Genomic DNA, 16,714 nt, shown 5'->3' with positions numbered 1-16,714 from the left:
GCCAAATTGTCCCCACAATGAGTGGTTTCATGTTCTGGCTTCCTACAATATTTTCCTCATCTCTCTGTTCTAGCCCATAGAATGCCACATTATAATTTATCAGCTTACATATCTGTCTATCTACAAGGCAAGTAGTTTTAATTTCTTTTGACAGGAGTGTGTGTGTATGTGTGTGTGTGTGTGTGTGTGCCCAACTTGATCTTGAAAGCTATGCAATGCTCCCCAGAAAAATGCACTCATGCAAAATTTAGAGCATAGTTTCAGGAGTTTCACAGACTTCCCCCTGGGTCCCAAAGTAAAAACCTCTGCCCTAAACAGCATTTTCTTAAGGGCAGGATCTTGTATTTCTAGCCCCTAACTGTCCAAGATGGCAGTCGATAAACATTTGGATAAATATTGAATGAACCAATTATTCCCACTTTCTTCATGTTGGCTTTTAAAGTCTACTTTTAAAATAGAAAATGTAAGTTTCATCTCTCTAGTATTTGTTTTGTAGAATCTACTTTTTAATATAATCCAGATACTTGGAGGTGTCTTTAAAAATCAGGAGTTTTTAATGATACCCAGGCTGAGGTGTTAAGGGGTGAAACGTACTGATGTCTGCAACTTTGGAACGTATCAAAACATAAGACGTATTGATGGATAGATAGATGGATACTTATGTAAATATCATATTTGTAAAGCAAATACAGGTAGATGTTCATTGTAGGATAGGCATATGGGTGTTCATGGTATAACTCAACTTTTCTAAATGCTTGATAATAACACGTTGGAAAAGGTGACTTATTTAGCTCAAAGAGGTACATTCCACTTTTACATCTTGGAAGACATAAATCTATCATCCTTTTCTGTTTGCAGAGCTCTGTGGAGGATCTGAATAGTTCCCACTGTACACAAAGCTTCTTTTGGTTGAAAATAATTTTATTAACATAACTGGGCAATTTATCTAATACAGTTTAGAGACCTCAAATAATATAATTACTACACTGAAAATGTAACCCAGTCATTTACACAGATTTTGGAAGAGAGGCGCCCAAAACAGGAGAGAAGAGATATGGTTTTGCGGTTGTAACGTCATCGGTGTTCCAGTGGTGAATTGTTTTACGGACTGTAACCGTGATAGACTAGTTCATTTCAGTTTTCCTCATTTAGAGGTAAGAATAAGGAAATTTATGTCCTCTCTTATTCCCTGGAAATACCTTATGATTATACAGGAGGGGTGGAAGCGGTTATAGAGGCAGTATGTGTAGTGTACAGATGCTGGGGTCAGGGTGCTTGGATCCTACCTAGATTGGCACTGTGAAATGGAGATAATAATGATCTCTACATCACAGGGCTGTTGTACCATAAAATGGAATAGCAGCAACTGATCTATTATTATTACCTAACAAGTCATAATTGTGGCCTGACACGAAGAAAGAGGCTGAGCCAGTTGTCTCAAAGTCGTTTCCGTCTAGAATTCTGCGGTAAGGTCTGAGACAAATACCTCCGCTCTGATCAGCGCCTTTTCAGAGTAGCGGTCACTGGTCAGAGAGTCCAATACCTGAAACCCGCGAAGCCCTGAGCACCTAGGAAACCACCGAAGCTGCGCGTGCGCGGGGGCGCACGCTCGCCCCGCCTCTCCGTGGTGAATGGCCTGTTCCATTCCTGAGGAATGTCGATAGCGGGGGGAACTTGGAACACTAGGCCCGGAAGTACAGGTGCGTTACTAGTTATCTCCAGCATTTTGCTACATGAGTGATGCCTTGTAATTATTATACTTCTACTCTGACTCCCGGACAGGCTTCTGAAGAGAGTTTGGAACGGCTCCACCATCCATTCTCCCCCTCTCACCTGGGAACATTTGGGCTGGCCAGACTGACGGCCCGGTACGGAAGCCTGGAGGGCCCCGCCCACACCGTGGGCCCCGCCTCCCCCGCCTCCCCGAGACCCGCTTTCCCCTCCCCGCGGCGCCGCCAGGAAGTTCTTTCTCATCTCCGCCCCGCCGGCCGCGGGCGAGCGGGACGTCAGCGCTGCCAGCGTGGAAACGGCGGCGGGGCGCGGGAGGCGGAAGTAGTGCCCGGGATCGCCGGGCCTCCATCGGGCTCTACCGGCCGCCTCAGCCATGGACGCGCCCCTGGAGAAGGTCCGTACCGGGGGTGGACGCGGAGCGGCGGCCCGAGGCCCCCGCCTGCGGGGCGCCTGTTTCCCGGTCGCGAGCTGCCATTGTGACCGGGGAGGGGGCCGGGGGCTAACGGGCCCACCTGAGGAGGCCTGGTCGCGAGGGCGTCCGGCCCGTCGCTCGAGGCTGGGGCCTGGTCACGTCACGGGGCCGGTGGTCTCTGGGGTCCCCGTAGGCCGGGAGAGGCTGCGCCGGGTTCTGCCCGGGGCCGCGAACGACCCGGAACCCAGTCGGGGGCCGCGGGGCCGACCTTGGGGCCTGCGAGAGCTCGGCTCACCCTCTCGGATGACGGAGCTAACAACTTGCGGCCGCAGAAGCGCCTGGAATGAAGCCCCAGCTGTTTCGGAGCCAAATGGAAACCTGTAGGTCGTCTGTGGTCTCCAAGTTAGGAAGGGAGAGGTGCAAGCAGTAATTTGCCATCTTCAGCGAGCTTAGGAATCACCTGGGGCCCTTGGTAAAAATCCAGATTTTCAGTCCTCGGGTCGGAGCCTCGGGGGGCGGGACCGGGATCTGTGGGTTTAACGAGGTCCCCACGTGATTTTGATGCAGTAGTTTGAAAGACCCCTGAGGTCCAGAAAGGGGCGGGGCTTCTGTAGATTGTGAATTTCGTTTTTGGGGATGCTGCTGCTCCACAACTTTCTGGCTCCCCCTTTCCGTGGCGAGGGGAGACCCTGAGGTCAGTCGGAAATCCACTGGTAGCAGCGTTTTACTCTGGTTTCCTCTTGGGGGAACAGCAGCGTGATGTACCTGGCTGACCGCTCTGGCATGTGAAATGGATTCTAATTGTCCCGGATTTAGGGCTAGTAAACGAGAACCAGTGCTTGGATTTCTTCACGGATACCTACCTTCAGACCCTGACTTTCTGCCCTCCCTCAAAGTCCTTCTTTCTTTTCAAGCTTGGGAGTCCGCTTGTCCAGACCCGGTTTTTCATATATGTGGAATTCAGGAGCAGTGCTAGTGTTTCAAGACTGCTTTATTTTAATTTTGAACTGGCAGAAGTAACATATTTTCTCATTTTTTCAGTGCAGCAGCTGCTGTGGATTTGTTCACTTGTCACTGGAGAGTTGAAGGGAGTAATTGTACAAGTTGAGCCAGATGTCTTCATATGCACACAGTGGTATAGCCTACGCCTCCGTTGTTTCTCATATATTGGGTGGAAGGAATCAAGAAAGGACAAAGATAATATGTTTTTCTTACACCGCCTCTGTGGTGAATGTTACATGTTTTTCTGTCTAGGAATAAAGTCTTCCCAGGCTTTTGATGAGCACAGTGTCTACCTTGTGGTACTTTGAGTTTCAGTCTAAATCAGTGATTCTCAACCACCAGGCTGTTTTGTTCCCCAGGGGATATTTGGCCAACGTTTGGATACACTTTTTGATTGTCACCATCAGGCGTTAGGAAGGGGCTGCTGGTACCTAGTGGGTAGAGGCCAGGGATGCTGCTAACATCCGACATTGCACAAGACAGACCCTGTACCAGAGAATTATCAGTAGTGCTGAGGCTGAGAGCCCCTGGTCTACACCGTGTGTGGACCACTAGTTGAATACAAACGCCAGTGGTTGAATACAAAATGATGCTAAAAATGTCCCTTCAGTGTTGTTTCCTTTCCAGTTTCATAAAGAAGATGGGAGGGGCTTTGTGGCATTTCACTTAGAAACCTAAAGAACTGGAGTGTTCTTTCCTCCAAAAGTAGTTCGTTATAGGCAGATCTGCAAAACAGAATGGGTTGGAATCCTTCAAATATTACTTTTCTGGTATTTGATTACTAGATTACAGTGGTTGCTCCCTAAATGTTAATTGATGATAAAAGATCTTAAACTCTTCAAATGAAGATCTGAAGAGGTACTGAAACTCCAGCGTGCTTAAGCCTGGCACATTCGCAAAAATTGCAGGGATCTTTCAGGAATTCAGAATGTGTGGGCTGGAAGTCTCTGCCTTAGGCCAGTGTGTAAATTCTGAATGTAAGTTTTTCAGAACTAGTACTGTGTCTTATTTTTATATTCCCTGAAGGAATACAGGGCTTTACTTGTAATGAACAATTTCTCTTGGTGCTAAGTGGGCAGAAAAGAAAAAGCATTGCTGTAATATGAATGTTGAAAATTTTGTGTTGTGAAAAATAGTTTGAATCAAAGTAAAACATTGAATTGTGTCCATTATTCTGGTTTCTCTGAGGAATAGACTGCTGGGTTAAATTCTACATTGCTAGTATAAATTTAAGAACTATTTGAGCAGTTCTGAAGGATCCCATTTAAACTAATCCTTGCATAATTCAGACTGGCTACAGAAACCACAATGTTATTTGATACCCATCCTCTACAATTTCAAGTAATCTCTCTCACTCTAAAATGTAGTGTGCTATCATTGTTTAATAGAATCACTCAGTACATTTCCTTTGCTCCAAATATAATTTTGTACCCTTGCTTTTTCTTTAAGTAATATGTAGACATGCAGACCTGCGATGACAGAGCCATTTTCTTGCCTTGATTTGCTTTTCTTTCACAATATATGTTTTCTTTTTGTATTCGAAATTAGTGACATCCAGAGAAACTAGAGATAGGTTAATTATAGGGACAAGGAATTCAAACTAGAAGAGTAAGGCGCCTCAGCACCCCCAATACTGTACGTCCAACTCGTAAGGAACAAATCTCACAGTGTTTACTTATGTTAATATCCAAGTTTAAAAATGCCACAGGAAGTAATAATGCTGATGCTGAAGATCTTAATAAGGTATTCAACACACCTACATAACACCTGTTAGTAAAAACCTGCTACTTTAAACTTGTAGAACAGCCCAGATCTTTTCCTGCTGCTTGGAAAAATCTCATTCTTCCTGGGTATTATGTTTAGACAAGGTGTATAGCAGTTTGTTTTGCACTTTTAATTCCAACCTTGAGTAAACTTAGAGCAGATGTCTCAACCTTGGCACCACTGACATTGGGCTGGATAATTCTCTATTGTAGGAGGCTGTCCTGTGCACTGTAGAATGTTTAGCACCGTCCCTGGCCCCCACCCACTAGATGCCAGTAGCATCCCCTCCCCCCAGCGTGACAACCAAAAACACCTCCCAGTTGAGGCAGTTGTCCCCTGGGGGTGAGAGGATCCCCTCTGGTTGAGAACCACTGACTTAGAGAATCTAGAGCTGCACTGTCCACCAGCCACATTTTTAAAAAAGATTTATTTAATTTATTTATTATTTTTGGCGGCGTTGGGTCTTTGTTGCTGCATGCAGTCTTTCTCTAGTTGCGGCCAGCAGGGCTACTCTTCGTTGCGGTGTGCGGGCTTCTCGTTGCAGAGCACAGGCTCTAGGTGCGCAGGCTTCAGTAGTTGTGGTGCATGGGCTTAGTAGTTGTGGCGCACAGGCTTTATTGCTCTTCGGCATGTGGGATCTTCCCGGACCAGGGCTCGAGCCTGTGTCCCCTGCATTGGCAGGCGGATTCTAAACCAGTGCGCCACCACGGAAGCCCCACCAGCCACATTTGGCTATTTAAATTTAAATGTAATTAATTAAAATTAAATAAATTTAAAATTCATTTCCTCAGTCACATTAGCCACATTTCAAGCGTTCAGCAGTCACAATGTGGTTTGTGGCTGCAGTACTGGGGCAGCACAGATAATAGAAATGTTCACCACAGAAAGTTCTATTGGATAGTGCTTTAGAGCGGGGCCAATTTATTTATTGGTCCGTATATCTAATTCTTGTCTCTAAAAGAGGCAACCTCGACCCTGTTTCTGACCTAAATAATTACAACCAAACCCATTTTTTACTGTTGTACTCATCCTGAGCTAAGTCCCCCCCTACCCCCTTGGACCTGATTTTGGAAAATTCTGTTCCCACCTTACTGTTTATAAGGAGCAATGGGAGCTGCGTGGATGGAACATTGCTGATTATTACTGATAAGGACGACCAGAATTTCTGTTCCTGCTCTTTACTTAAAAAGCTCATGAAAAGAACCCCTACTAGCCAAGCTTGAAATGACCAGTTTCTGTGATAAGCCTTTGTAGATCCCTCTCTTACCTAGAATAGAAGGACTTCCGTGAGGATATGATAGCCTATAATGTTACCATTCATTTAAAGCTGATCTCTATATCATCATGATTGAGGGTTTTGCATACAGGTGCATGGTGCCTAAGGCAGTAAATGATTATCAAATGCTGGGTGTCAGGGAAAATGAAGTACAAAGTTCCTGATCCTAAAAATTTATGGCGTTGGTGGTTCTCGATTTATTCAAAATTTCAGCTGTAGTTAGCAGAGCTGTTGGTGGTCCCCAGTCTTGTGTGTTCCACCTTATCTAGAATTATAAGTTATAATTATAGATAGCAGTTGCTTGAGCTTAAAGTCATCTGTTTTCACCCGAAGCAGAAACCTGTTTTTACTTAAATTTTTTATTGCTGGCCAACTATGGTCAAAGCCCAGTGCTGAGTGCTGAGAGAGACACAAGGTGAATAAGACATGATCCCTGGGAGAGGTTACATTATAGTAAGGGGCATACAAGTTTAGGCAAAGCCTTGTATAGCAAAGAAGGGTAAAAAGAATCCCAGGAATTAAGAAACAAAGGGCATCGAGTGAGTGACCAGGAAAGAGTATGTGGAAGAGATTCTTTAGGTAGAATATTTAGTTCAGAATCATGGCTTTTCTAGGTTTGTTTTAAATGTAAATATAATGTAGATTTTTACTTTATAATATGTTTGTGCCTAATGTTATTGCTGGTAGAACATAAGAGAAAGGAAGCCATTTTACCTTTTAAAGTTAGATAGAGAAAATATGCCTCCAGTCACTTTGAAAATGTTTAAAAATTCCTTTCAGAAATTTAATTTATCTAGCTTAAATTAAATCCATTCTCTCCAAACAATAGTCAAGGGCCATAAAACTATTTTGAGTTTAATATTTTGTTTATTTAATTTCTGTTACTATTGCAGTAGTTTTTGTTTTTTGTGGCAAATGCTAAGTGTTTAGCTGCCTTAAGGTTAGTTAGTCCTTGAGGCCCAGCCTGGGGCCCTGTCCACTTTTTTTTCCCCTAGTGCCTGTGGAAAAGGCATTCTGAGTTTCAAATGACTGAGGGCAAAGTAAACCTTTCTGAGATCTTTTTCCTATGCGCAGAAAAACAAACAGCAAAGTAAAGCCTTCAATTTGAAGGTGGAACTCAGGGACATTGAACATCTTGCTACAATGAGATTTTCAGGAGCCTAGTGAGACTGAATTACTTATTAGACTGGACATTGTATTGGGTGCAGTCATATGAAATCGCTGTTTTTGTCCCCTAGAAATATCTGGATGTTGGCAGTTTCACACAGTTTACAGTTTTACAACAGTAAAGGTCTGAAGATACATAGAAGGAAGGAATTGATGGGTTCCTTTCTTTAGAATTATTATTTTTAAGATAAGGTTGGCAACATTAAACCTGCATAATTCCAATTCAGTTTTGAAAATAATGATATTGATAAGGGTAATGGATATCTTTATCTTTCTGAATTGATCCCCCAACAAATCCTAGGAAACACCTTCTTTAAGAAGCATATCTTAGTGACTTATTTTTTCCAGTGACTATAGTATGTTTTGCTTTAAGCAATTTTCTTTTTGTTCCAGAATAAGTATGTGATTCCAGATAAACTAGTAAACTTCTTAGAAATAGAGCTTGCCTGTTGTGGTATTTTTCCATCCGTGTAGTTGTCGGCAAACACTCATAATAAAATGTCTGAATGAACTATATGTAAAATAGATAACTAATAAGGACTTTACTGTATGGCACAGGGAACTCTACTCAATACTCTGTAATGGCCTATATGGGAAAAGAATTTTAAAAAGAGTGGATATATGTATATGTATAGCTGATTCACTTTGCTGTACACCTGAAACTAATGCAACATTGTAAATCAACTATACTCCAATAAAAATTTAAAAAATAAAAAATAAAATAAAATGTCTAAGTGAATTGATTCTCTTGGAATACATTTTTTGAAATTTAGACTTTGATCTCTGGCCTTCCCATCATGTATCTTAAGGCAAGTAAATTGAATGCCCCTTTTTTCCTTCTGTGTACTTCTATTTTTTTTTTTTTTAACTGTTTTATTTATTTATTTATTTTTGGCTGTGTTGGGTCTTCATTGCTGCACGCAGGCTTTCTCTAGTTGTGGTGAGGAGGGGCTATTCTTGGTTGCGGTGCATGGACTTCTCATTGCGGTGACTTCTCTTGTTGTGGAGCACGGGCCCTAGGCGCGAGGGCTTCAGTAGTTGTGGCACGCAGGCTCAGTAGTTGTGGCACGCAGGCTCAGTAATTGTGGCACACGGGCTTAGTTGCTCCGCAGCATGTGGGATTTTCCAGGACCAGGGCTCGAACCCGTGTCCCCTGCATTGGCAGGCGGATTCTTAACCACTGTGCCACCAGGGAAGTCCCTGTGTACTTCTACTGATGCCAGGTTTGATCTGGTGTTACTAACTTTGCTGCCTCCTTATTGCTACCAGATTTTCCCCGCTCTTTTGTATATTTTTGCCCCTTTTTTTCCCTATATGTTGTTTTTTGCCTCTTTTCATGAGGGATTTGTAAGTTTAAATACTGACACCTCATGCAATATTTGCAAATCCCTTTTCAACTAAAATATTATGCTTAATGAGCCAATAAGTACAGTATGTCTTCATGTTCTCACACACTCAAGCGTAAAGTACACACTCAAGCATAGTTAAAAATAAGATTTTCCAAGAGTATCCAATTCTTAAAAGACAAACATAGACGAAAGTGCCTTGTTCTTAATTAAATACTTTTCTGTTGGAACTACACAAAAGTATTTACAGATGTAGAAATTGAGGCTCCAGTGAGTAAGTCAGGTTTGCAAGGTGCTATTATTACCTTGGAGAATCCCTACATTTTCTCTCGTTGTTGACCCGTAAGGAACAGCTGTGTTCCTGAAGCAGCTGCTGCTGTTCTTATTGCTTCTCTGAGATGTGTAGTATTTGGGGCACTTGTTTAGTGCTAGACAGCAGGCATTCTTTGCGTTTTCACCTGGGAGGAAAATATATGGTTTTTGGAGAGTTGATACTTGCATGCTTATCACTATCCAGGATTAACCTTGCTTAGAAAGCTGTGGAAGGCAAAAGAGTAGGTGAAATGTTAGAAACATCAATTCAGAGCTTTATCTGATCACGTTGATCAGTTGAAGAAAGGTAGTGATTTGTTTTTTATTGAAGTATAGTTGATTTATAGTGTTGTGGTAATTTCTGTGTAGTGATTTTTTTTTTTGTAAGTCTAATGCAGATGTTGGAAACTAGCATTTGTTAACATCAAGCCCTTCTATCTGGTACGATCAGCTGGTATTCTCACATGCTTTAGTTTTTCTTCTGTCAATAGTCCTAGAACCCCCCAAAATGAACATTCCTCCCCTGAAAAAAGTTTATTGAAACATGGTATTGTATACTTCTATTATTAATGAATGTTGTGATTTATATATTTTAAAATTACTATTTAAACTTCCCCTTTTCTGGACGTTGCTTCTTTTTAAATGTTTAGCTCTGCGTTTTTCAAATAGATAACAGTTATTCATATACCATCTTAGTGAATTTTGTCACAGCAGTTACCACTTGTAACTGCTTAATATTTCTTTTCAGTCGACTAAATCAATTCGACCTCCTTCTTTAAAATTGAGGAACAATTTATATACAATAAAAATATGCACTTTAATTATACAGTTTGAGTTTTGGCAGTTGTGTATAGTCATATAACCACCAGCATAATCAAGATATGGAACATTTCCATCTCCCTAAAAAGTTCCCTTGTGCCCCTTTGCAAGTGGATCCCAGATCTGCTTTCTGTCACTACAGCCCTTTTTTTTTAAACTTAGATTTGTGCTAAACAGTAATGTTTATGAATTCAGGGTTTAAGGTATTATTTTTTCCCTAATTCATGTGAAAGTAAATCATATAGTTTTTGGTCACACTTTGGTAGGCTGGTTTAACTTAAGAAAATGTATACAAGAGCTTGATTAAGCATTTGAAAGCTGAGAAAATTTTAAGTGACTGGAGAGCAGTAGTTCCCAAATCTTAGGCCCTAAGATTTTATTATTCTTCTGTTGTAGTTTCCACTTTTGAAAGGTTATTATAAACAACTTCTCAGTTAATAAACTTTATTAACAAATGATTGTTTATTCCATTACTAATAACTGGATGTTAATTTTCAATAACATCCATTAAAATAGTGCGGGTTTTCCCCCCCCAAACTGCAGGTTACATCCTATATATGAGATGTCAAATCAATTTAGCAGGTCATGACCAGCAGTTTTTTTTTTTAATGAAGTAGAATAAAATGATAAATATAGTGTGTTCCGAATAATACCGGTAAGAATAGTACCAGTGTTACCTCATAACTAAGTTGATATAATTCTAGCCAAAAGCAAAAATAAGTGATTTTTTTCATTAACCCATGTTGCCTTATTCCAAATAAATTTATAATTTCCTACTAGCTTGAAAAATAGAGAATTACTTCCTGACCTCCTTTACTATTTTATTTTGCATTTGACTTTCAACTTTTTTCCTCCAACATTTAAATTGTGAGAATTTTAATGATATTTTAACATTACGTATATACTATTTCTTCTTCTGATAGTGGCAGGATATTTTAATATTTAATATTTAATATCCCACACTGAAAGTGATGGAAATCAACTAGTATAAAAATGATTGTTGAAAAGATGCTTATAAAAGGATGAATGGCGGGGCTTGTTTTACAAAATGAGCTGTCTAGTTCTGTGACAGTTATCATATGAACAATTGAATGGTTCTCCTTAGGAGTTTTGAACTTGCTTTAAGCCATGCCATGCATCTATGTTAGACGTAATTGAAGCAAAAATACTGAATCCACTTCATTACACAGAATCGACATAGCTGAAATATAATTTACAAATTTGAAATCTAATGACTAACAGTCTAATAATGGTTTCTGAATCTTCAGTAGTGAACATGTGGTAGTTTTGTAATTAGAAAGTGAACCTGTGGATATACACACTCCATAGGTGCACAGGCTTCAGTAGTTGTGGCACGTGGGCTCAGTAGTTGTGGCTCACAGGCTCTAGAGTGCAGGCTCAGTAGTTGTGGCACACGGGCTCAGTTGCTCCGTGGCATGTGGGATCTTTCCGGACCAGGGCTCGAACCCGTGTCCCCTGCATTGGCAGGCAGATTCTTAACCACTGCACCACCAGGGAAGTCCCCTAGGCCCCAGATTTTTAATCAGGTCACTGTACTCAAGATTTAAATGAGGGGGACTTCCCTGGTGGTGCAGTGGTTAGGAGTCCGCTCCGCAACAAGAGAAGCCACCGCAATGAGAAGCCTGCGCACCACAATGAAGACCCAACGCAGCCAAAAATAAAAATTAAAAGAAAAAAGATTTGAATGAGGGAAAATGTACTCAGGTATATTTATAGGTAGGAAAAGAAGTCTCTTGTAGCAATACTGTGTGATCTTGAGCATTGAGACAAGTGCCGTGGGCAGTACTTGCACTGCGGTGCACTCCTTTCAAATTATATGTCGTCTTTCATTTTACCTTATAACTCATAAACAGCCACCACTGCAAACATTTGCATGGCCTTCGCTAGGTGGAATACTGGTTTAAGATATGAAGTAAACATTGTAGTAAATGCTAGGGTAACTGTACATCCTGGTTTGCCCAGGACTGTCCCAGTTTGTACCTGTTGTCCTGACTTAATTATTAATAGTATTGCCTTGCACTCTTAAAAATGCCCTGGGTTTGGGTGATAAGTTTATGGTTGGGGCTGTTGCAGAATAGAAATTTTACCTATAGGGAGAGTCTTCTGATATACTAACTTTATCTAGGTGAAAACATCAATCAAGCAAGGATTATCTTTATTTGTTTTTTAATTAATTAAGTTATTTTATTTTTGGCTGCGTTGGGTCTTCGTTGCTGCATAGACTTTCTCTAGTTGTGGCAAGCGGGGGCTACTCTTTGTTGCGGTGCGCAGGCTTCTCATCGCGGTGGCTTTTCTTGTTGTGGAGCATGGGCTCTAGGCACACACGTGGGCTTCAGTAGCTGTGGCACGCGGGCTCAGTAGTTGTGGCTCGCAGGCTCTAGAGCGCAGGTTCAGTAGTTGTGGTGCATGGACTTAGTTGCTCCACGGCATGTGGGATCTTCCCGGACCAGGGCTCAAACCCGTGTCCCCTGCGTGGGCAGGCGGATTCTTAACCACTGCGCCACCAGGGAAGTTCCAAGGATTATCCTTAAAATGAGAGCTTACTTAGCTCTAATTATGGTTCTTGAGACAAGAGCTTTTTCAAAGTGTGAGTTGCTTTGTTTACTTTTTTGATGAAATTGAGGAGCAGTATTGCCTAGTGGTCAAGAGCACTGGTTCTAGAGTAGTACAGACCTTGTTTTAAATTCTGGCTCCAAAGCATACTAACTCTGTGCCTTTGGGTTAGCCAGGAAGTAATGCATGTAAAGGTGTTAATTAGATGATGCTTGAATATAGCAAGCAACTCAGGAAGTGTTAGTAATTCTTAAGGATCACAAATCTTATTGAGCCCTTTTTCTGTGCCTGTGTTAGATGCTAAGGGTTGAAAAAATATGACATTCTTCTGGGAACCTGGCATAGAATACTATTTTTTTTTCTTCCCTCAATATTGTAAAACAGCCTCCTTCTAAATACCGAATAATGGACATCTTTATTCAACTTAATTCTTCACTCATTTTGGTTTGTGTCTGGCTGTTGCCCTGCTGTTATTTATTAACATTTATCACACAAGTACTCTGGCACTGTAACAGGTACTGAGGATACGAAATGTGAATAAGAAAGTAGTTGCTGCCCTTAGTAGAAGCTTATGGAGGCATGGTTTAAGGAACCAATTTATAAATATTTTTCTTAGAGCATTTCTTGACTTAAGGCCTAATATCTTGCAACTGGATAACATTTATACTTTGGATTATCCCGTTAACACAAGCACATGAGGGTCTACGTCATATTCACATTTAATTGATTCAAATTTAACTAAAAGTGCTATTTTCCCTACCCACCCGCTACCCACTCCCCACCGTCCCCACTTCACTCCCTACAAGAGAGTAGGAGCAAGAACAATTTAAATGTCAGCCTTTCCATTCAATGAGTGTGTGCTTGCTCTCTCTCGAGAGACTCGGATGGAGAAATGTGACGCTGCACTTCCCTCTTGCCTCTTTCAGTGTAAACATCTTGTCATCACATGTGATTCTGGTGTTTAAAAATAAGTATTGTCATATGAAGTGGCTTCTAAACTAAGGCAACTATTTTGTCTATTCTTTTTTTTTTTTTGTACTGCAGGTTCTTATTAGTCATCAATTTTATACACATCAGTGTATACATGTCAATCCCAATCGCCCAATTCAGCACACCACCATCCCCATCCCACCGCAGTTTTCCCCCCTTGGTGTCCATATGTCTGTTCTCTACATCTGTGTCTCAACTTCTGCCCTGCAAACCGTCTCATCTGTACCATTTTTCTAGGTTCCACATACATGCGTTAATATACGATATTTGTTTTTCTCTTTCTGACTTCACTCTGTATGACAGTCTCTAGATCCATCCACGTCTCAACAAATGACTCAGTTTCGTTCCTTTTTATGGCTGAGTAATATTCCATTGTATATATGTACCACAACTTCTTTATCCATTCGTCTGTTGATGGGCATTTAGGTTGCTTCCATGACCTGGCTATTGTAAATAGTGCTGCAATGAACGTTGGGGTGCATGTGTCTTTTTGAATTATGGTTTTCTCTGGGTATACGCCCAGTAGTGGGATTGCTGGATCATATGGTAAATCTATTTTTAGTTTTTTAAGGAACCTCCCTGCTGTTCTCCATAGTGGCTGTATCAGTTTACATTCCCACCAACAGTGCAAGAGGGTTCCCTTTTCTCCACACCCTCTTCAGCATTTGTTGTTTGTAGATTTTCTGATGATGCCCATTCTAACTGGTGTGAGGTGATACCTCATTGTAGTTTTGATTTGCATTTCTCTAATAATTAGTGATGTTGAGCATCTTTTCATGTGCTTCTTGGCCATCTGTATGTCTTCTTTGGAGAAATGTCTATTTAGGTCTTCTGCCCATTTTTGGATTGGGTTGTTTGTTTCTTTAATATTGAGCTGAGTGAGCTGTTTATATATTTTGGAGATTAATCCTTTGTCCATTGATTCGTTTGCAAATATTTTCTCCCATTCTGAGGATTGTCTTTTCGTCTTGTTTATAGTTTCCTTTGCTGTGCAAAAGCTTTGAAGTTTCATTAGGTTCCATTTGTTTATTTTTGTTTTTATTTCCATTACTCTAGGAGGTGGATCAAAAAAGATCTTGCTGTGATTTATGTCAAAGAGTGTTCTTCCTATGTTTTCCTCTAAGAGTTTTATAGTGTCCGGTCTTACATTTATGTCTCTAATCCATTTTGAGTTTATTTTTGTGTATGGTGTTAGGGAGTGTTCTAATTTCATTCTTTTACATGTAGCTGTCCAGTTTTCCCAGCACCACTTGTTGAAGATGCTGTGTTTTCTCCATTGTATATCTTTGCCTCCTTTGTCATAGATTAGTTGACCATAGGTGCGTGGGTTTATCTCTGGGCTTTCTGTCTTGTTCCACTGATCTGTGTTTCTGTTTTTGTGCCAGTACCATATTGTCTTGATTACTGTAGCTCAGGGAGTCTGATTCCTCCAGCTCCGTTTTTTTCCTCAAGACTGCTTTGGCTATTCAGGGTCTTTTGTGTCTCCATACAAATTTTAAGATTTTTTGTTCTAGTTCTGTAAAAAATGCCATTGGTAGTTTGATAGGGATTGCATTGAATCTGTAGATTGCTTTGGGTAGTATAGTCATTTTCACAATATTGATTCTTCCAATCCAAGAACGTGGTGTATCTCTCCATCTGTTGGTATCATCTTTAATTTCTTTCATCAGTGTCTTATAGTTTTCTGCATACAGGTCTTTTGTCTCCCTAGGGAGGTTTATTCCTAGGTATTTTATTCTTTTTGTTGTAATGGTAAATGGGAATGTTTCCTTAATTTCTCTTTCAGATTTTTCACCATTAGTATATAGGAATGCAAGAGATTTCTGTGCATTAATTTTGTATCCTGCAACTTTACCAAATTCATTGATTAGCTCTAGTAGTTTTCTGGTGGCATTTTTAGGATTCTCTATGTGTAGTATCGTGTGATCTGCAAACAGTAACAGTTTTACTTCTTCTTTTCCAATTTGTATTCCTTTTATTTCTTTTTCTTCTCTGATTGCCGTGGCTAGGACTTCCAAAACTATGTTGAATAATAGTGGTGAGAGTGGACATCCTTGTCTTGTTCCTGATCTTAGAGGAAATGCTTTCAGTTTTTCACCATTGAGAATGATGTTTGCTGTGGGTTTGTCGTATATGGCCTTTATTATGTTGAGGTAGGTTCCCTCTATGCCCACTTTTCTGGAGAGTTTTTATCATAAATGGGTGTTGAATTTTGTCAAAAGCTTTTTCTGCATCTATTGAGATGATCATATGGTTTTTATTCTTCAATTTGTTAATATGGTGTATCACATTGATTGATTTGCATATATTGAAGAATCCTTGCATCCCTGGGATAAATCCCACTTGATCGTGGTGTATGATACGTTTAATGTGGTGTTGGATTCTGTTTGCTAGTATTTTGTTGAGGATTTTTGCATCTATGTTCATCAGTGATATTGGTCTGTAATTTTCTTTTTTTGTAGTATCTTTGTGTGGTTTTGGTATCAGGGTGATGGTGACCTCATAGAATGAGTTTGGGAGTGTTCCTTCCTCTGCAATTTTTTGGAAGTTTGAGAAGGATAGGTGTTAGCTCTTCTCTAAATGTTTGATAGAATTCACCTGTGAAGCCATCTGGTCCTGGACTTTTGTTTGTTGGAAGATTTTTAATCACAGTTTCAATTTCGTTACTTGTGATTGGTCTGTTCATATTTTGTTTCTTCCTGGTTCAGTCTTGGAAGGTTATACCTGTCTAAGAATTTGTCCATTTCTTCCAGGTGGTGCATTTTATTGGCATAGAGTTGCTTGTAGTAGTCTCTTAGGATGCTTTGTATTTCTGTGGTGTCTGTTGTAACTTCTCCTTTTTCATTTCTAATTTTATTGATTTGAGTCCTCTCCCTCTTTTTCTTGATGAGTCTGGCTAATGGCTTATCGATTTTGTTTATCTTCTCAAAGAACCAGCTTTTAGTTTTATTGATCTTTGCTATTGTTTTCTTTGTTTCTATTTCATTTATTTCTGCTCTGATCTTTATGATTTCTTTCCTTCTAACTTTGGGTTTTGTTTGTTCTTCTTTCTCTAGTTCCTTTAGGTGTAAGGTTAGATTGTTTACTTGAGATTTTTCTTGTTTCTTTAGGTAGGCTTGTATAGCTATAAACTTCCCTCTTAGAACTGCTTTTGCTGCATCCCATAGGTTTTGAATCATCGTGTTTTCATTGTCATTTGTCTCTAGGTATTTTTTGATTTCCTCTTTGATTTCTTCAGTGATCTCTTGGTTATTTAGTAACGTATTGTTTAGCCTCCATGTGTTTGTGTTTTTTACATTTTTTTCCCTGTGATTCATTTTT

The 16,714-nt window shown here is 40.4% G+C and overlaps 1 protein-coding gene and 1 long non-coding RNA gene across 4 annotated transcripts in view; both read left to right on the top strand.

Annotated features, from left to right (window-relative positions):
* The first annotated feature begins 1,924 nt into the window (after positions 1 to 1,924).
* Positions 1,925 to 16,714, top strand: part of PDXDC1 (pyridoxal dependent decarboxylase domain containing 1) — a 56,316-nt gene continuing 41,526 nt past the window's right edge. For 2 of the 3 annotated variants that reach the window (XM_082361205.1, XM_082361206.1), the window contains exon 1: positions 1,925 to 2,125. Coding sequence is in view for 1 of the 3 variants with exons in the window: in XM_082361207.1 (XP_082217333.1) it covers positions 2,105 to 2,125 (21 nt within the window). In the remaining 2 variants the exon portion in view is untranslated. The remainder of the gene's footprint in view (positions 2,126 to 16,714) is intronic. The other variant, XM_082361207.1, reaches the window with a different exon arrangement.
* Positions 2,132 to 4,314, top strand: LOC309613810. Its single transcript, XR_014235899.1, has 2 exons — positions 2,132 to 2,523; positions 3,185 to 4,314. It is a non-coding gene; the product is annotated as an uncharacterized lncRNA (long non-coding RNA).

The sequence above is a fragment of the Balaenoptera borealis genome, assembly GCF_965194805.1.
Source record: "Balaenoptera borealis genome assembly, chromosome: 16".
In the NCBI taxonomy this organism is placed as follows: domain Eukaryota; kingdom Metazoa; phylum Chordata; class Mammalia; order Artiodactyla; family Balaenopteridae; genus Balaenoptera; species Balaenoptera borealis.
Note: the sequence above shows the minus strand (reverse complement) of the source record. Positions and strands in the feature narration are given on the sequence as shown.